General features: G+C 42.4%; 1 protein-coding gene across 4 annotated transcripts in view; it reads left to right on the top strand.

Moving 5' to 3' along the window:
- The first annotated feature begins 1,306 nt into the window (after positions 1-1,306).
- med30 (mediator complex subunit 30) overlaps positions 1,307-22,145 on the top strand; it is a 279,467-nt gene continuing 258,628 nt past the window's right edge. For all 4 annotated transcript variants that reach the window (XR_014602487.1, XR_014602488.1, XR_014602489.1 and 1 more), the window contains exons 1-4: positions 1,307-1,413; positions 5,649-5,956; positions 7,784-7,942; positions 18,781-18,888. Coding sequence is in view for 1 of the 4 variants with exons in the window: in XM_084081253.1 (XP_083937379.1) it covers positions 5,726-5,956; positions 7,784-7,942; positions 18,781-18,888 (498 nt within the window). In the remaining 3 variants the exon portion in view is untranslated. The remainder of the gene's footprint in view (positions 1,414-5,648; positions 5,957-7,783; positions 7,943-18,780; positions 18,889-22,145) is intronic.

The following is a 22,145-nucleotide window of genomic DNA, read 5'->3' as shown; positions in this document are numbered from 1 at the left end:
TGAACTTGACTTTGTTTTCTCTATCAACTGATTGGACTTAGTAGATAGGGGGGCTTTTAGAGTAAGCCCAGACACGAAAATAATATCTGGAGGTTATTATCACACAAAGGATGCTCCATATAAATGTAAATTGAAATCCAGACTGTAACCACCAAATTAAATGGATAATGGAAATTAAGTAATAGGCATTCTAATCTACTTTTTCAGTTTCACTCAAGCCTGAAGGCACAGCCTTTCATTTACCCCAAATAGAGCTTTTATTTCCGTGCAATGTCAGTCAGAAGGGTAATTTTGCATGGTGGAGCGCGCAGAATGAGTATACAGCACAGACTATTTCAGGGACCTCTTGTATTTCACACTCTAATTTGAATTCTGGTTGCTCACAAAGTAGGCTAAGCCAAGCGTGTATACAAGTAATGTATATTTTAATTTAAAAGATTTGATTCGAGCGCCACTCAAGTAGATGAGACTGCAGTTCTGGGTCGTTTGAAATGTGCATAGTAAAATAACATTATGTTTACTTGACCATAAGTGGTGACATGAACCACAGATTATTGTTATTATGGAACCTGATGATAAAGAACCAAACAGTTAGTTAAATTGGTTCTTATGCAGGAAATGAGCAGCAGATGGCGCTGTGGACACAGGCATTTACCGTAATGTTTGGCTATAATTTAATACAAAGCAATGCTTGATCTTTTACTTGATCTATGGGCTCTTTCTGGTGTGAATGAATGATGATTTCAACTGCTAGAGAGGCAGCGGTGTAAAGTAACTAAGAACATTCACTCAAGTACAGTGTACTGAAGTACAATTTAATTTTGAGATATATTTATTTACTTTAATGGAGTATTTCCAATTTTCAGTACATTTACTTCTACTCCACTACATCTTTGGAGACAATTTAAATATTGCACTTTTTACTCCTCTACAATTATTTGAAAACTTTAGTTACTAGTTATTTTGATTATGTAGATTTGGATTAGTATTACAAAACATACATTAACCACTTCAGCTCTATATACATTTTGGCAATTTGAAAATAGCTTTTTATACATTTGAAAACTTGTGAAATGGGACATTCTGCATAATGAGTACGTTTACTTTTGGTATTTTAAGTACATTTTACTCAAGTAAACTTTGAATACAAGACTTTTACTTGTAACAGAGTATTTCTACTGTACTTTTAACTTTTTTTTGGGTACTTTTTCCGCCACTCCACCGGAATTAAGAAAATCATAAAAATAATGATTTCAAGAGGCGCTCGCACTTCATTCTTTACAGTAGGCAGCAGGCAGACGTAGTAGGGGGGCAAATCTCGCGACACTTGCGCAGCAGCTGAGCTCTGGAGAAAAGCAAGGGGCTTTTCTTTTGACATAATGTCAACAAAATAGATAAATTAACACGACACAGGTAATATGACTAAATATCGTACTGTTTACCTTTGTAATATGATTGATAGCAGCGATCCAAAGGCCGATCTTGTGTCTCGGAATGGATATTTAACGTAAAAAGTGGCTTAAGAGGCAGTTGGAAGTGTCATGTCTCTGCACTGTGCCTACTTTTGCATGTGGACAGTTATGCCTTTTTGCGTATCGTGTCGCGGCACCGAAAATCTACAAGCTCATAACCCTGCAACGCGTTGTGAGCTTGTAGATCTGCTATTTTCGGTGCCGACAACCGGCGGCGTGCAACCAGTTATAAACCAGCGGCTACTCGTTTAGACTATTAACCTATCATAACGTTAACATTCACTACACACAAGCAACACTAGCTGTAGAATACAACTCTCGTAGACGTATTTATGATTCTGACGTTTTCAATCTACTAGAGTTGTAGGGTTCACCCCCCATGGACACAGGGACTTTCAGCACTATGCCCCGTATACACTCCAAACATGTACACATTGAAAAAAACGGTGCTTACCCCCACGCCTCAAATATTAACTCTCGCTACGGGATAGTAGTTTAATGTAATAATCCATATCTTTCAATAAAGAAGTGCTTTAATGGTGTCTGTGGCCGAACGCCATTTTTCACCCTCGTTTACTTCCTTTTTACATTGAGTGTAATTCCGGGTTTCACCAGATGGGGCGCGTCACTACCGCCCATTGGGAACTTCCGACAGAATCGGCCACAGACGGCATTAAAACACTTCTTTATTGAAAGATATGGATTATTGCATTAAACTACTACCCCGTAGCGATAGTTAACATTTGGGGCGTGGGGTTAAGCACATTTATTTCAATTTGTACGGGTTTGGAGTGTCTACGGGGTATAGTGCTGAAAGTCCCTGTGTTCATGGGGGGTGAACCCTACAACTCTCGTAGATTGAAAACGTCAGAATCATAAATACGTCTACGAGAGTTGTATTCTACAGCTAATTCAACACCATTTGGATACGTTTGCGTATCAACATGTCCAGATAATGTCGCTGATAGAAAACAGTCCATATTACATCCCATTCCCATCTCCTTATATACAGTGGCGTAAAGTAACTAAGTACATTTACTCAAGTACTGTGCTTTTAAGTACAATTTGAAGGTATTTTTTTTACTTTCTTCAGTATTTTCAATTTTCATTACTTTTACTTCTACTCCACTACACCTCAGAGGCAAATATTGTACTTTTTACTCCACTACAATTATTTGAAAACGTTAGTTACTAGTTACTTTGTAGATTTGAATTATTATTACAAAATATACATTAGCCACTTCAGCCCGGCTATTTTCAAATTATTTTTTCATACACTTTGAACCTGTGAAATGGGACATTCTGCACAATGAGTACTTTTACTTTTAGTACTTTAAGTATATTTTGATGCCAATATTTTTGTACTTTTACAAGTACATTTTGAATTCTGTAATTTTCTGGGGGTCCCCCCCAGGGAAATTAGTTTTTCCTAGCGTCACAATCATTTTAACCACTTAGCTTTGGCTATTAAAAAATATCAGATATACAAGCTCATAGCCCGGCACTGAGTGAAAAATCTGTGTGCATATCTTTTGAATATATATATATATTTTTAGAGCCAACGTTTTTAACTCAAATCTTTGCTTCTGGCGGTCCCTGGCACACAACATTTTCAGATGGGGGTCCGTGGCCAAATGTATATCAATTTAGGGGTCCTTGGCATGGAAAAGGTTGAAAAAAACCCACTGGTATAGAGTTTGGACCCTGACCAGAATGGAACAGAGCCTTCATAAGTATCATTGGTAACACCTGTGAAGGAAGTAAGAAGAGGCCCAATTTCTTATGGGGTATGGCTGCTGTGCATAGAGCCTATTTATAGTGCAGTGCAGTGGCGGTAAACCGTGATCCAAACTGTGATACCCGCATGCTGGGTATCTATCAGAGGTGTCAAACGTGTTCTCTTCTTGTAATCCGTTTTTATTGCTATGTATTTGTATTGTTGGTATGGTATGGTAGAGTAGATTGGCACTTTAGGGTGGGCTAGCTAGGCCAGTGGTTCTCAAACCTTTTGGGCTCAAGGCACCCCAATACAGGTCTTTTTCATCCCTGACATTTTACATAACAGTATATTAGGCCCTACTATTACTATTTGTATCATTGTAATGATTATTACTATTCTTATTGTGATGATGGTAACCACAACATTCAAAGGAATGCGCACAGTTAATCAATTAAGACCTGAGGCGATTCTTAAAGAAGATCAAAATCCTAATCCTAAAATTGTTTTTTTTTCCCTCCAAGATTTTTCAAAAATAGTAGATCTACAAGCTCATAGCGCGGCACTCGGTGCCGCGCTATGAGCTTGTAAATCTGCTATTTTTGAATAGCCAAAGAAATCTAAAGTGACACAGATGCGTTCCAGGTCTTAATGGGTTAAAGGAGCATAATAACGTTGTTCGAACTGGATGTTGCTATTGTTGTTGTTATTGATGTACTTGATGTTTAAACTCATATAAAATCATATAAAAATCGTATTAGTGATATTGGTAAATTCCAAATATTATCAAAGTATTCCATGGCGCCACTTGGATTGGCGTGGTGGCACCCTAGGCACCGACATTGAGAAACCCTGTTAGAAAGCCAGTTTAGGCACAGTGGTTAGCAATTAGTGTAGCAGAGTGACTCAGGGCTTCAGGCTGAAGAACAAAAAAACCTATTATCTCCTCCTGCCAAGGGGGGATTCCACTCTTATAGGCTATTGGATTAGATGTGTGGCTTTAGTGTCCCTTAGTTCTCACACAGGAGACCCAGGTTTGAATCTACATTAGCACTGTTGACTCTTTAACAAGAAGGCCCTGGGTTTGAACGTGACACCTCTATAGTTTCTCTGTGAATCTAATAGGCTCTATGCACAGCAGCCATATTGGAAAGAAATGTGGGCCTCTTCCATACTTTCTTCACAGGTCTTCTTACCAATTATACTAATTACGGCTCTGTTCCATTTAGTGTGGCACAGTGGTTCTCAAACCTTTTAATTTCAAGGACCCCTACGTTGACTCTGAGAGTGTACAAACGGAACCTGGTTTCATTCGTACACTCTCAGAGTTATGCACCTGTAAGGGGCTATTTGGAACCCCCCCAAGGAACCATGGGGGTACGTGGACCACAGCTTGAGACCCACTGGTGTAGCAGAGTGTTTCCAGTGAGACATGCACGATATCAGCTGTCCTGTCTGACTTCTGTTTGACCAGAATGGAACAAAACCCTAACTAATATAATTGGCAAGACCTGGGAGGGAAGTAAAGAAAAGTCCCAATTTCTTTCCAACATAGCTGCTGTGCATAGAGCCAGTGGTGCAAAGTAACTAAGTACATTTACTTAGGTACTGGAGTATTTCCAATTTTCGATACTTTTACTTCTACTCCACTACATCTCAGAGGCAAATATTGTTCCACTACAATTATTTGAAAACTAGATTTTCATTATTATTACAAAACATACGTTACCCACTTCAGCCCATTATACATTTCGGCCATTTGAAAATAGCCGATCTGCAAGCTCACAATGTGTCTCGATGCGACGCATTGTGAGCTTTTAGATCTGCTATTTTCAGAAGATGTTTAACCATTTGAAAACTTGCAATGGGACATTCTGCATAATTTTGATGCCAATGCTTATGTACTTTTACTCAAGTACATTTTGAGTATGCAATGTATGTCTGCATTGCAGCGTTGATACTTTTACTTAACCCTTTAAGACCTGGAACTGTGTCATTTTTAGATTTGAACTAAAAAGCATTATTTTACACTTTGGGCTATTCAAAAATAGCAGATATACAAGCTCATAGCGCGGCACCGAGTGCCGCGCTACGAGCTTGTAGATCTGCTATTTTTGAAAAATCGTGAAAATGTGTGCAAATCTTTGAATATAAATATTTTTAAAGCGAACATTTTTAGCTCAAATCTTTCCTTCTGGTGGTCCCTGGAACAACATATTTTGATGGGGGTCCGTTGCCAAATACATATAATTATGGGGGTCCTTGACATGAAAGAGATTGAGCACCAATGATATAGAAACATAGGTTTTTCAGAATACTGTTGAGATTTAGGAGACATGTAGAATCGGCTTCAGGTCTCAATGGATTAAGTAAAACATTTGAGTACTTTCCCCACCACTGCATAGAGCCTATTGCTTACCTCTTCCGTACGTGTTGATTTCCACCTCCCTGTCCTCCAGGCATGTAAAGGTGCATCAGTGTGGAATAGCCTGACAGGTAGCTCCGCCTACACCTTCCTTCTCTGCCGTCTGTCGCCATGACCACGCCGCCCCTGCAGGTGACGCCTTTTGGCGGGCAACAACAGCAACAGCAACAGCAGCAACAACAACAGCAACAGCAACAGCAGCAGCAACAGCAGCAACAGCAGCAGCAGGCTCAGGCAGCGCGTGACGTCAACACGGCCTCGCTATGTCGCATCGGCCAGGAGACGGTCCAGGACATTGTCCTCAGAACCATGGAGATCTTTCAGCTTCTCCGCAACATGCAGGTCAGCTAGCGAGGGAACGGGGTGTCTGTAATGTACGTCTGCCTTCTGTCTCTCTGTCCGTCTCTCTGTCTGTATCTTTCGCCGTCCGTGGTTCTGTCTAACTCCTTCAATTTAGAGTTTTTTCGCTGTCCCATCGCACCACTCCCAGAAGCACTCTATGTATTACATTACTTAACATTAACTACATGAACATGAGTCGTAATTGAAATCACAACTGTGTGTGTGTGTGTGTGTGTGTGTGTGTGTGTGTGTGTGTGTGTGTGTGTGTGTGTGTGTGTGTGTGTGTGTGTGTGTGTGTGTGTGTGTGTGTGTGTGTGTGTGTGTGTGTGTGTGTGTGTGTGTGCGTGTGTGCGCGCGCCCTGGTTTGAATATGTAGAATTCAATACTGTTCCCCCTTTCCCCACCATGGAATCGGATAAGTTTAACGCAACATGACAAGCCTTTTCTCTGTCATTGTGGTAAGAAATACAATACATTGCTAGGTAAGCTTTTTGTTTTTCTTGCCTTTGCAGTGATTTTTCCTAGATAGCTGGACCACCATTGTTTCTCTGTCACTCTGTTATCTGGACATAAGGTGACCAGATGGGAATAGCCAAGAAGCACATTTATTCAAATATTTGTGCGATTTTTTTATACATCAATGAATCGATTAACTACACTCAAGTGTCAGTTTAAGGAGTCTGTTTAAAGAGTCTAAAGAACAAACAAACAAAGTCTGCCATTGCCACAGAATGCAAAACACCATAGCTGTGACTTATAGTTCCAGATCAGAGACTTTCCATATACCGATAAAACACTTGCAAATGCATATTTTCGGTTCCGGCTTTGCCCCCATTCCCTCTCTCTCTCTCACTCACACTCTCGCTCTCTCTCTCTCTCTGCTTTTTTCTCTCCCTTTCTTGTTTTTCACCCTCTTGTTATATCTCTTGTTTAGGTATGTATGCCTGGAAGACATTGTTTTATGCTTCTTTTACGTTATGAAGGATGTTTCTAATCAGACGGTGCATCCCTAGAGGCTTGCTGATCCTCTCAATCGTAATGAGCCTGGTTATCTTTAACAAGTAGGGTAACTACTTAAGCCCTATTTCATACTTTGTTTGGTGTCGCGCAGCGAACATAGCCGATCTACAAGCTCACAATTCATTGCATCGCAATTAGTTGTGTGCTTTTAGATCTGCTGTTTTTGAAAATGTTTGAAGATCTTTGTCTATAATCCTGTAATGCCCAAAATAGGGACACCAGGTTCAAAGTGGTTAAAAATCAATGATGATGACCCAGCACTAGAGCTGGCAACACATACAAGTCTCTGCAGTAGGAACGGTCTACCTGTTGTTGCTGCAGAGATATACTGTGTATGTATTTTAAATATATTTAAACTGCAGTGTCATTATGTAGACCCAGTTCTGACATGTTACACACTGGACATGCACATGTCCAGTGTGTAAAATAAAATTTGTATTAGCAAGATTTGAGATTAGTTTATAAACTCATGTCCAGTGTAAAATGAAGCCTTAGCCACTAGCTAAAACCTATAGTGCTTGGCAACGTGTCGTCACCACGGGGGGCGTGGCATAGTAGCTGCAGACATATTGGGGGGGTAAGAGTCAATGTTAAGTCAAGTGACACTTGTTGACGCCCCCTTCAGGATTTTATTTTGCTACGCACTATACCGTTTGCCTAGTCAACCAGCTGCTTGTGCAGATAACCTGCCACTGTTTGGAGGTTTGGTTGTACATTTACCAGCCACTATCTGTGACCTTTTAGATGAAAAATGTTTGTTTCCTGACCTGCCAACATGACCTCTCGTCTTTCTGTGTTGCCTCCCAGCTGCCTAATGGGGTGACATACCATCCCAACACCCATCAGGACCGGCTGGGGAAACTCCAGGAGCACCTGCGCATGCTGTCCGTGCTCTTCCGCAAGCTACGGCTCGTCTATGACAAGTGCAACGAGAACTGCACCGGGCTGGACCCCATCCCCCCCGAGGTGAGACTCCAATGCATATACAGTAACTGGATTCGATTGAACCCATTAGGACCTGAGGCCGATTCTACGAATGTCTTCTAAATCCCAACTGTGTTCTGAAAAACGTATGTTGCTATAGGAGTGGTGCTCAAAACCTTTTCATGTCAAGGACCCCCAAATTTATATGTATTCGGCCGTGGACCCCCATCTCAAAATATTCTGTTCCGAGAACCCCCAGAAGCAAAGTTTTTAGTAAAAAATGTCCGCTTAAAAAAAAAAAAAATATATATATATATATATATACGGTATATACATATATATATATATATATATTCAAAGATTTGCAAACATTTACATGATTTTTCAAAAGTAGCAGATCGTCAGCTACAGATATATCGTCTATATTTGAATAGCCAAAGTATAAAATAATGGTTAACGTGGTTAAAATCTAAAATGACACAGATGCTCTCTCAGTTGTAATGGGTTAACAAGGTAAATAGAGGGCCAGTTCATTGCAGCTTCGCCTAAAGATAGAGAAGCAGATGTGTTGGCAGAAGTTTGGCAGTTAAAAACAATCGGAGCAGCAGAAACAATCTGGGCTAGGACAGTAAGTAAGTAATAAATTATGTTTGCTCGTCCTCAGCATCTTCTGTGATATTGGCCCTGAGCAATGAACATAAACCCTAATTGTTCTATAGCAGCACACCAGCGAACACCAGAAGTCTGTGGTTGTACCGTTATGGTCCCTGGCCTGCTGTGAATCTGTGCATCTCTGTGAACATGAAGCAGGAGGACGTTGTTGAAAGATTACTGTACCTGCTAAAAAAACAACAACCCTGTCCTTGAATGAATACAGGTTAAAACCCCCTGTTCCCTTTAGGATAATCTACATGTTGCAGAGCGACCTTTTTTCAATTGAAAAAGTGTGACACTTGACCGAATTATCTTCCAATTGAATTAAGTATGAATGTCCAGTGTATACAAGGGTGATGTCATCATCCCCTTTAAACTCACCTCAAACCAACCCCCCCTGCACATATAATATATCATATTAGATAGATTATATTTTTGCCTTTTGAAACTCCACCTTTGTTATCCAAGATGTAGCATTGATTCTTGATTCTTTATTTAACGTGGATCATGTGACTTTTGCAGTCATTTCGAGTAGAACAGAAGTACAGAACGTGCACTGCTGTATATTTTTTATAACATAACATTAAAGGGGCTACACCATGAATTAAAAAAAAATATATTATATATAAATATTGCCCCCTAATACGTTTTAAACAGGTTGTAAGCCTAAAAAACATCCAGATATTTTTTCTCACAATCTGACTGTCTGTCATTCCAAGCTTTTTCAGCTGCAATACCAAAACGTCCTATTGGGCAGGGGGGAGCTACTGAGCAATTCTTTCTGGCCATCGTCAATGCAAAATCAGTGCAAGTGACATCACTTGCACAGCCATTCTGAAATGGCCTGTTCAGACACGCCCATTCAGGAAATCCATGAAATGAGCATGAATGACTGAATGTTAAGAAAAAATATTTTTTTGGGTACAAGAGACACTGGGGAGCCCAAAAAATACTAAAAACCTAAAAAAAAATGAAATTCATGGTGTAGCCCCTTTAAGTCGCTGCGCATTCGTAGCTTCAGTGTAATCCTTTCATGCAGCGCGATAAGAAATGCTTTGAAACGTATTATAGTGTGTCTTTGGGAAACAAATCCCAAAAGTGTTTGGTTTGCTTGGGATGCTGTGAAGCCTGATTTAGAATTCTTTGCACGGAAGTGTCGCATCCAGAAAATAGCTGATCTAAAAGCTCGCAACGTGCCACGGCGCGACGCATTGTGAGCTTGCGGATCGGCTATTTTCGTGCGTGACACTGGAACGCAACAAGTCAGGCTTAAGGGTTCTTGCGCGGGGCCGACTTTGTGGTCTGAGACCAAGCACTGCCACACATGATGTATCACAGCTCTTCCCACAAACTGCCTGCTGACTTTAGAGGTGGGAAACTGTTAGTTTAAAGGAAGTAGGTCATTGGTAGCCCGCCTGCTTCACACTGCATGCACGCACGGGCGTGCACATACCCACACATGAACGCGCATGAACACCCACAGAAATCTGCTCGTGCGTACACGCGCGTGCGCGCACACACACACACACACACACACACACACACACACACACACACACACACACACACACACACACACACACACACACACACACACACACACACACACACACACACACACACACACACACCTCAACCCAGGGGGACTCTTATCGCCTCCACTCCCTCCAGGTCTGTTTCATCTCAGCTCAGAGCAGATTCATTGGCTGCTCCAGGTGGGTCTCGAGGGCCTTTTTACCGGTGGTTACGGTCACCCACCACCTCTAAAGCAGCTGTCAAGTGCCAACACACACTCGCACACACACACACACACACACTCGCACACACACACTCGCACACGCACACACACACACGTACGCATACCCTGCCCACCAAACTATATGCCTGCCTGACTTCACATAAACCACGTGCGGCATGAAGCCTGATGCAAGCGGCAATACACACACACACACACACACACACACACACACACACACACACACACACACACACACACACTAAACCTTATAACAACTGTATGCACTGTGCACATGCACATCCAGTATATACATACAATCATAGAAACATGCACACACACACACACACACACACACACACACACACACACACACACACACACACACACACACACACACACACACACACACACACACACACACACACACACACACATACACGCACCCACTCGCATTGACCTCACAATTCAATTCGATAAGATCGTCGGGCGGCAGTGGCTCAGTGGGTAGAGTGGCCGGTTAGAGCGGCCGGATGGAAGCCGTGAGGTTTCCGGTTCGATCCCGGGATCTCCCAGAAGAGTTAAGTGTCGGCAGTGTCCTTGAGCAAGACGCTGAACCCCCAATTGCTCCCGATGAGCAGGTTGGTGCCTTGCATGGTTTCCTCCGCCATCGGTGTGTGAATGTGTGTGTGAATGGTTGAATGTAATGCACAATCAATGTAAAGCGCTTTGGATAAAAGCGCTATATAAATGCACCATTTACCATCGCGATTCTTTGATATACCGTATTGAGATTCATCGAGAATTGTTACCGCATCTGTAGGAGTCTTATCTGTCTATAAGAGGCCAGTCTGTGTGTGTGTGTCTGTATGTGTGTCCGGAGCTAATCTCACAAACCGCCTGACTGATCAGCGCCAAATGTCTTGTATTGTGCACACTGCCAGCAGGCCACTGAAGTACAGTACCTAATTAATTTTCACGTGTTCTATAATTTTGGGAAATATTCAACTTAAATATTTGATCGGAAGTCAAAGGGCTCTGATCGGGCTGAGACCTTTCCCAAATGTTGGAGTGATGCATCATAGATGCATCATAAATGACTGATGCTACAGTATATAGATGATTGGTGTCTCCGGCTGGCCACTCCAGTGTGGTCCGAGATCCACATGATTCTATTATTTTAACCCGTTCAATCCTGGAACGCATCTCTGTCATTTTAAGATTTCCTGTGGCTATTCAAAAACAGCAGATATACAAGCTCATAGCGCGGCACCGAGTGCCGCGCTATGAGCTTGTAGATCTGCTGTTTTTGAAAAAACATGAGAACGTGTGCAAATCTTTGAATACACAGTATATTTTTTAAACGAAACATTTGTCAAATATTGTGTTCCGGGGACCCCCAGAAGCAAAGATTTGAGTTACAAATGTTCGCTTAAGAAAATATATATTCAAAGATTTGCACAAATTGTCCCGGATTAAAAAAAAAAAAAAAAAGCAGATCTACACGCTATTTTTGAATAGCCAAAGTATAAAATAATGGTTTTAGCTCAAATCTAAAATGACACAGATGCTTTCCCGGATTGAATGGGTTAGATTAGAATTTTGCTTGTGTTGACTGGCATAAAAAGTTGCAGTGCACGTATCATATAAGTGCTGTCTGCCTTCCTTCCTTCCTTCCTTGAGCATGCAGTGGGCCATGCCTCATGCAGGGGGCTGCAGCTTGGCTATCCGCTACTGTTTGATTGGATTTATGGCTGCAGTGGTCCCTTCCCAATTTCTACAGATTGACTTGGAGCTAATCTCTTTCACCAGACTCCTACTGTGGATAAAAGAGGATGTGGGAGGAGAGACCACTCTTAAATTGGAACAAATCTGAAATGGCTGCTAGCGCAGTATAAGCTTTCCACATTGAATTAGGCGGCTTTTCAGAAGCAGTCGCGATGAACGCGCATTTACTGGTTATTAAACAATTATGCATGCCCGTAGCTTACATTTTAACCACTTAACTACACTTAGTAAACCTTGACCTGAGTTGGCTCTGTACTTGGACTGCTCTTTTTCTCCCTCTACACCACATCTCTTTGCCGAAAATGTTCCCTCCAGATTAGCGACGCTAGCGTTCCAAGTGGTTAAATCTCCATGTTGGGGCATGGGTGACATTTCCATTTGTTGCCGTGTGTATATACTGTAAACTCATCATTGAGTCACCATACAGTGTTTTTGTTTGGCTTTTTTGTGCACCATTCCACTTTAGTCTTGATGTTTGTACCTCTGCCCCTCGAGGCAAAGTCTCAGTCTGCTGCTGACCGGCCAATATTCCAGCTCGCCATGTTTTGTCTGTGGCTGGGAGGGTTGTTGATTTTGGCCCCCGGCTCCGCTGCCATTTATCATCGGCGAGAAGAGAATTCGGGTGCCTGACAGCCCGCGTGCTATTGGCTGCCCCGAAACAGGAAGTGGAATCAATGACTCAGGCACCGTGACCTCATTGCAGCCTAATTAGCAACAGGCTCATTTAATGAACAGCTGGGCCCCGATGCCCACGTCAGCACTCTTTCACCGGCCCCTGCACAGTCAGTCGCTACCATGTTTTCTCTCTCCTCTGTCTCTTAATACCGTATTTTCTCTGCTGCCCCCCTTCTTGTACGGTATGTCTCCTCCCTTTCTCTGAACCCCCCCCCCCCCCCCCCCCTCCTCTATCTCCCTCTTTGTCATTTCCTGCTTTGGACGGACATGTCGTTTCATTTACTTCTGGAAGTCCTTTCCTCCTCATTGTTCTCGCCTGTCTCTGCGAGGCAACCTGGAGAACTTCATTAAGCCATTCTTCTCTGTCAAACAGGAAACCACATCCATCTTTGTGCGGAGGAGGCAGGGGGTTGTGACACACACACACACACACACACACGCGCGCGCGCGCACCGACCAAACACCATCCATCCATCTTTCCCACCATGCTTTGCACATTTTCATTTTCCACCCTCAAGCTGCCAAAGTCAGCTCGCCGCCTCTAAAATTCAATATGCCGCTGCATGGCCCGGGTCTGGAATTATCAAATGAAAACACTTTCTTCATTTCTGCATTGAGGACTCCATGACCCTGTGACAAGAACCAGAGTTTGTCTAATATAATATCCTGCACATGTCTCTGTCTTCTTACCCCCCCCCCCCCGAGAGAGAGCCACACAGCTTTGGGTTTGGCACCGAACTCTGCCCAGAGACAGATGAGAGCGCGAGAACAATCAATGGTGTCAATTTAACTCGGAGAGCGCACCAATGTAACCGAATGGACCCTGCTCTCACCGAGTTAAATGAACACTCAGGATTTGACTGTGTGGGGAACGCTACTAAGGTTTCTCTTATCTCAGATCTCTTTCTCTTTGTGTGTGTGTGTGTCTCTGTCATTCTTCCTTTACATCTTTTTAACTCCCATCTTCTACTGCCTTTGTCTCTATTCATCTGTCTTCTTGTCTCTCCCCGTCTCTCTCACTTTCCCTGTGTGTCTCTCCACGTCTCCTTTACTCGTCTTACATTGTTCCCTCTGCGTCTCAGAACTGTCTCTTCTCTCTCTAGCTCTCCCTCATTCTTCTTTCTATCTGTCTGTCTGTCTCTTCGTCTGTCTGTCCCCCCCCACACTCTTCGCCACTCCCTCCCTCTCTCTCTCTCTCTCTCTCACCGTGCGTCTGTCCAGCTGTACTCTGTCCAGCAGTTCCAGCCCCACATAATAGTTACAGTAAATGGGAGCCGCGCCTCCCAGACGAGGCAGCTTGCTCTAATCATTCCATAGTGCCTGTGGAGACCTCAGCCAGCTGCTGAACCGACGGGGCAAACGCTGCAATTGAAACAGAATTAGCCCTAGATCTCCTTCACTGTTTAGAATAGCACGGTGCCAGATCGTTGCTGGAGCATGCAGCGTTTTTCACTGTTTTCCCACCTGGCGGCAGCTTTCATTGGCTGGTAATTGTTCAGAGGTCTCGTATCTAATCTGTGTTGAGGATCTGGACCTGTGCAATGGTTTTTTGCTTTGGCAAGGATGCCTCCGAGATGATAGTTTTCCTTTGCATAAATACTCTACTTGCCAGACTGGGTCAAAAATGTTTGTTTTTTTACAGTGCCAGAAGATTAGACCTGATTTATACTGTTGCGTGCCGTTGTTGCACACCGAAAATAGCAAATCTAAAAGCTAGTAGATTTGCTGTTTTCAGTGCATAACGTCAAAGTGTAGGACATAGTATAAATTAAGCATTAGATTATGTAAATTGTCCCAATGTGGAACACTTGAACGCCACACATCTGGTCGGCCCCTTCAAGGAGATGAAAACAAATGCGGGAAAATTATCAACTAATGCTGTTTAACCAAGGTCTGCTTGTCACCGCTGTGCTAATTATGGCAGCTTCCCTCGGTAGGCAAAACTAAAACCCACTATGGAACTTCATTACATCAGTATCATTTGGATTGATAGCCAGATAAAATATTGACAAAGATAGATGTGATGTTAGAGATGATGCTTTTCGGAACTTTGCGCGAATGCCTCGTTCCTGCACTGCATCACTGCTTTGTGCCAGTAATGACGGCAAAGCACACCCCCTCTCGTAATGTAATATTTACTTAAGTGCCAACTGCGGCACTTAAGGCTGGAAAACAATAACCACCAACCAAAATTCTGATCACTTTGGTCTCCATCTGGGATGTTTGCCAACTCTAGCGGCCATTTTGACAACGGAATTGATCACCATTACCTTCCCATATTCTAAAAACTTAACCCATTCGATCCGGGAACGCATCTGTGTCGTTTTAAGATTTCTTTGGCAAAAATAGCAGATATACAAGCTCATAGCGCGAGATGACATTTGTAACTCAAATCTTTGCTTCTGGGGGTCCCTGGAACTAACTATTTTACAAGCGTTCGCTTTAAAAAAAAAATGTATTCCAAGATTTGCACACATTTTCACGATGTTTCAAAAACAGCAGATCTACAAGCTCGTAGCGCGGCTATGAGCTTGTATATCTGCTATTTTTGAATAGCCCAGAGAAATCTAAAAATGACACACAGATGGGTTCCCGGTCTTAAAGGGTTAAATGACTGGTACAATTGGCAAGAGAGTTGCCAGCTCTAGACTGCATTTTAGCTCACGGTGTGTGTGTGTGTGTGTGTGTGTGTGTGTGTACAGCAGCAAACACACAATTCTGCATTGTTGGTATGCCGCAGATGAATGCACCAGGCAGTTCTACTATGGGACCCTTGTGTGTGTGTGTGTGTGGGGTGACAGGAACAATGTGTTCCTGGGTGACTTGTGTGTGACGCCATTAGCCTCCAGCCCCAATCCCCTCGTCCCCCCTGTTCCCCTCATTGCCCGGCGTACCACTGGGGGGCAGTGTGATCTAAAGGAGGGCTCTCAAGGAATGGCTTGCTGCTGAGAGAGAGCCTCACACATCAGCCTCACTGTTGTGTCAAGCAGACAAGGTCAAGCACACAGAGCGTTTAAAAATGAATTAATCTCCCACTCCCTTCTCCTCTTCTTTCTCTCTCTCTCTGCATTAAAGAGAAGAGGGGTGAGATAGTACAAGCCGGGGGTCCAAGAGCTTACACAGAATACCCATTTTCACCACTCCATGGAAACAAGATTGTAATGCGGAACAAAGATAGGCGGCATATATAAAAAGTCCAGCCATGTGAAGGGATTGTTCGTTTGCACGCAATACGGAGTATGAGTGCACTCAGCAGGTACAAGCTCTGAAAAAAATTAAGAGACTCCAAAATGACACTTAGGCATGTCTACATGTATGTCAGCCATTCCATTCCATTATCTGTTGAATTCCAATGCAAGAAGCAACCTCGTTTTACTACTTAATTACATACTGATGAGATGATAACCTGAATCAAATCTTATTTAAAGAGGAAAACTATAATTGCGGTAGGAACAGCTGCATGGCAAAAACAGTGCTGGTAGTAAATGAGTTAAAGCAATCAGGTTTATTCCACCAAATAGTTCTTGCTGAACTCTCCCATAACTTAAAACAAATTCGTATTTTGTTGTTTAAAAATGAATATGAACTGTCTGAACACACATTCTTAATATGTGACCTTCATTTGTACTCAAACACATACCTACAGTATAAATGATGATAAGTTTGCAGTGGTCTCTTAATTCTTTCCAGAGCTGGTATGTTTCATGGAGTGAAAACTGGGATAAAGCAGAATGTGTTTTGTGCTCGTTCCAATATAGATGAAGTAAGAGAGGCACATGAGGGTGACGCTTCTTAAGTTTCAAACTAGATTAGCCTACCAACAACAAAACCGCTTCGTTTGAATCAGACAAGAAAAAGACAACACCCTATCTTGTAAAATCGATTAAAATCGAAATAAAAACAAATTACGGTATGGAATGGCTTTAAAGGCAACGCAAGGCGCTAGATGATGAAATGATAACGAGTTTACAAACTGTCTCCACTCCTAGAGCAAGATTTAAATGACGTCTGTTTTAATGAAGTAATCATTCAAGGGGCTATCGCAGATTCACACTGTTTCTCAACCAGTGGTCCACAGACCACTAGTGGTCCATGGCATAATTACAAGTGGTCCTTTGTTAAATGTATCAAAATATGTAATATTTCATTCATAAATCCATCAAATTTAAGAACATTTTTGAACTATTAGGCGTAGTATGGGAAAAAAGCTCACGGAATAGTGAGCTTTTAGTGACAGATCTGCGATGCGTTGTGTGAGCTTGAAGATCTATTTTCAGTGTGCGACACCAGCACTAAACTAAGTATAAAGCTTTCAGATCATGAATTAAATAAAAACTAGAAAAGTGTGCTCCTCGGAGCACAGGTCTCCGCCAGGCCGGGTTGCCTACCCAGGGCCCGCAAACTTTGGTCATAGCCACTTGGAATGGGATCTGAATAATCTAACTTATACATCTTGATCACATGACCGCAGAGATAATGTGTCTGACACAGATTTGTGTGAGTTTTGGACAAAATATGTAGGAGTAGTAGCCATTTTATTTATTTTTTTAAGAATACGTAGAAAATGTAATCTGGCACAAACCGGCCCTATAAGATGCGTCATGATCCAAGGAATCCAGGGAAAAACGGTTCAAGAGCCAAAACGTGAAGTGGGCCACCGTGAGGAGATTTTAAAAATGATTCCGTGGCCTAGTGGGAATGTGCGTGCAAAGTTTCCCAGCAATCGGGCGCTGCATTCATGATGTGTGGCATTTTGTGTAAAATGGCCACCCCACAAACTCTAGAAGCCAATCATAGCCAACCGGAATGGAATATGAGCAATGTGACAGATACGTCTTGATCACATACCGATTTGCGTGAGGTTTGTTTTTTTGTTTTTTTGACAAAATCTGTAGGGGTAGTAATAAAAAATGTGTTTAGCAAAAATTGGTCTCATGGTTGCGCTATAACTGTCCGATAAAAAAGAAAAAGGGTGGTGATTCTTCCTCAGCCTACTGGGAGTGTGCGTGCAAACTTTCCCGCCGATCGGTCTAGTGGTGCTTGTAGCATGTTGTGCCAAACGGGCCCCTCCAGCGAACTTTGAAAGCCAATCATAGTCAATCGAAATAGAATCCGAAAAACCTGACAGATTCATCTTGATAACATGACTACAGAGATAATGTGTTCCATTTTGGGTGAGGTTTGGACAACATCGGTAGGAGTAGTAGCGCAAATTGTGTAAGAAAACGCAACATGGCTGAAAACTTGTCAGGTGGAAATGGCTGTGTCTTATTTGGGGAGTTCCTGAAATGATCCAAGGAATCCATGGGAAAATTCATTTTGATTGTATGACCTATGGCCAAAACGTGAACAAAATTGGCCTGTTATAGAGCCACCACGAGGCCGATTTGAAAAATGTAGGGTGGCATTTCTTCCTTGGCCTAGTGGGAATGTGCGTGCAAAGTTTCACGGCAATCGGACGCTGCGTTGATGATTTGAGGCATTTTGTTGAAAACGGGCCACTCGCATGACTAAAGAGATAATGTGTACCGATTGGCATGATATTTTTTCGTTGCCCGTTGTATATCACAACCATCTTTACATATTTGTCTGTCACCACTAGCAACAGATATAACTTTACAGCGTAAATGTGGGAGTGTACGCGCACAGTTTCGAGCCGATCGGCCCAGCGGTGCCGGAGATTAGCTGCTCACAGACAGACGGACACACACACACACGCACACACACACACACACACACACGCACACACGCACACACACACACACTCACAGAAGGACGGTCGGACGGACCCGAAAACAGTCTCTGCCACGCCTTCGGCCTGGCGGAGACAATAAATATACCTTCTTAAATATATACAGTAGTATATATTGTTGTGCAGAGATGGGGTGGGGTAGTCCTTGAGGATTGTTCGAAATATGCTGGTGGTCGAAAAATATGCCAGTGAGAACCACTGGGCCATCTGACATTTCACTTCCAGTAACTGACCTGTGTTCACCGTTCCTCTCTCCTTCCACGTGCAACATTCCAGCAACTGATTCCCTTTGTGGAGGATGACAGCTCTAAACACGAGGACCGCTCGGCCAGCCAGAGCCGCCCCGCCACAGAGGAGAGGAGAGAGATACTGGAGGTCAACAAGGTAAGCTGGAGACAATGAGCTGCATGTTGACGCGAAGGTTGTTAAGTGAACAAAACCTAAATGTATTAGTTTTTCCGTTACCCTTTGAATATCACAACCATCTTTACATATTTGGCTGCCCTGTCACCACTAGCAACAAAACGTTGCAGCGCTAATTATGCATTCAAATACAATACAGCGCTAGTGCCCTTACGAGTAGCCAGATGGACGAGGCAAATCTGTGGTAGCTGAACATGCTCAGAATATTAAGAAAAGATTATTGTGGCTTGTGTTTGAACTCGGTGCAGGGGGAACTAGAAAGCTGACATGAGCAAAATAGTAGCTGACTGTGTTTAAAATTTTAAAGAATGAGATGACTTTATTTCTCTAGGCAGTGATGTATGATGCAGTCACTTTGGAGCTGGTTCAGTTGTCTGACATCAAGCGCACCTAAAGCACTTTCGCAATTTATTCACTGTCAAGACGGGTTTTTTTTGCCCGGCTCTGATAGAGAGCCTCGTTTCTGACACTGACGCATAGAAGTGTAGTTCTTTTGACACTGACGCACCACACTGTCAGTCACCGGGGAACCTTCACTGGAAGAAAAGTGTTTAACCCATTGATACCTGGAACGCATCTGTGTCACTTTAGACGTCTTTGGCTATTCAAAAATAGCAGATATACAAGCTCATAGCGCGGCACCGAGTGCCGCGCTACGAGCTTGTAGATCTGCAATTTTTGAAAAATCATGAAAATTATTTTTTTATATTTTTTTCCGATTTTTTTTTTTTAGGATTTAGATTTTTTAGACGCGGCCTCAGGTCTTAATGGGTTAATCTTGACCAGGTTTTGTTACAGAGCCACAGAGGAGGCAAGGTAAATGGAGTGCTGCATTAGTCAGGGGGCTAATCCTGCAATAGAATCACACTTAATTCGGTAGAAACTTATCCATTGGACATTTCTGGAGCATGCTTTCAGAGAAACCAGCCCACATAATGCCATAGTTGAACTCAGTGCCTCTGTTCACCATTGACTGGCCCTTGATGTTGTGGCGTACTACCATCAAAGATAATTCTGAGTTGAGGATTAGGCCTAATCTCTCTCTGCAAGAGGTGGCCCAGGCCCATCAAGTTGACATTTCCATGTGGTGAGTAATAGGGATGGGGGCGGGTGCATGGATAACCGTGTAGGCTTCATGAAAATAAATCACTATCCGCTTAGGACTGATTTGCTGGAAAAAAATAAATAATTGCATTTAATTGTAACTCTTACAATACTCTAGCAGTCTAACATTGTTCTGTTTTAGACTGGAATTATAGTAAAACATTTGTTAGTTCTACCAGTGTTTCATTCTAATAAGAGAAGCACGCTGCATTTTATATCACAGCGTGGTGCTGACATGTACCACTAGTAGTTATGTTTATACACCAGGTAGTTCCGACCAAGCAATCAGATTGGTTGAAATAGGCTCAAACGAGCGTGACGGCACACCTCGCCGTTCTCAAATGAAACTAATCAAAATATAAAAAACAACTGTGCTGATCAGACGGAGTCTCGGCAGAGCAGAGCCGGCTAAGTGGCGAGGCTAGCAGTTTGCATGAGAAGTTAGCAGACGTTTTTTTTTTCTTCTATCGAATATATTACAATGAGATTGAGCTAACAGTTAAGTTTTGTGTTCAGTTTGGGAAAAGTTGTCTAGCGACTATAGCGAAGCTGAGTAAACAGGAACTCTGTCTCTGTCAGACGGACCCCATGTATTTCCAGGACAAATGAGACAGATAACACTCACAGAAAGGTTGTTATTTTGAGAGAGAAATGCCCCGCAATATGAACACATGTTTTATTTTGATGTTAACTGTTGTAGGCCTATAATCGCAATATTGCACTCGATGGTGGCTTTACCGTGCCGTCGTGCCAATTACACAGTAAAGCACACACACTCGTGTAATATGGCTTAATTGAACCACTCTACTTTGTCCAGAGCCGCAGAGCGATAACTGTAAAGGAGTTCTTCACCCATTTTCAACCTTATCTTCAAATAATTGGTCTTCACTAATGCTCATTATAAGATGGCACAATTTCTGTCTTGCTCTGACTGCATCTCATTGGTTAATGTGGACATTTCAGAAACCTGCCTACCAATGACATCATCGATGGGGATTCCAAGCTAGCTTCTCTTCCTACAGCCTTTCCCTTCCTGGAAAGTTAGCATGCTGAAATAGAAGCCATTGTTGTTGCATTAATACAAAAAATAAAACTTTGAAATCCTGTTTGAAACCTACCGATGATGTAACTGGTAGTATACAGTATATCCATATTTTGCTGGCCACCACAAAATCTACACTATTAACATCAAAACAAGCCTAATTAAAGGCACACTTTTGGCCAATTTTGAACCTAAATCCCATTGTTCTGTTGTGAGGAGATCATATATTATATAGTATACACAGTGGGTCAAAATGTCATGTATTTCTCTGCAAAATGTGGAAATGTCAGCACGTTAGATCTACAGTATATATGGTATTTTTTTTGGCCACACTATTTATGGGATCTCACATGGAACAATGGGGTTTAGGTTCAGCAACGTGTGCCTTTGAGGGGGAAAGGTGCCTTTGTTTCATTCATATAAACCCCAAGATTTGCTCTGAAACCCTAGCTGATAAAGAGATAACCACAAGCCAGTGGAAAACATTTCCAGAAAGACAGATGACCGTTTCACTTTATTAGGCTCTGTCTGTTAGAAGACGGTTCACTGCGTTCAAGTACTGACGTCAGTTGTGCTACATGTTTGATACAGTTGCTGTGTCCAAGCTGGCAATGTTAAAGGGAGTGTAAGTGATTTTCTTTTTTATTGTTGTTGTTGTTAAAAAAATGTTAAATAGCTCAATAGTCTGATAGCAATCATTGCTATATAGAGCATTTGTTCAGTAATAGGGGGTATCTCTGTCTCTCCAGCTCTTTAGTAAACAGACCATTTATTTTCAGGTCAGATACCAATTTTGTCCGATTAGGAGAGAGAAGTCACACAGGATACAGGATAAACAAGTGAAATTGGAAGTGATGAAACAAAACATTACAAAATTGGAACTGGAACACCATCAATTTGAAGCTGATAAATGATCCTTATGGTCTCTCCTGAGAGAAAAATTGATATCCTGAGGCGAAAATGTATTTATTGTTTACTAAAGAGCTGGAGAGAGGGGGAGACACTTGTTACTGAACAAATACTCTAGTAGTGCATAGCATTAATTGCTATTGGAAGCTTTTAACTTTTTAAC

Source organism: Gymnoscopelus microlampas, assembly GCF_963454915.1.
Source record: "Gymnoscopelus microlampas genome assembly, chromosome: 15".
Classification (NCBI taxonomy): Eukaryota; Metazoa; Chordata; class Actinopteri; order Myctophiformes; family Myctophidae; genus Gymnoscopelus; species Gymnoscopelus microlampas.
The sequence above is the reverse complement of the archived record's forward strand: the minus strand, read 5'-3'. Positions and strand labels throughout refer to the sequence as shown.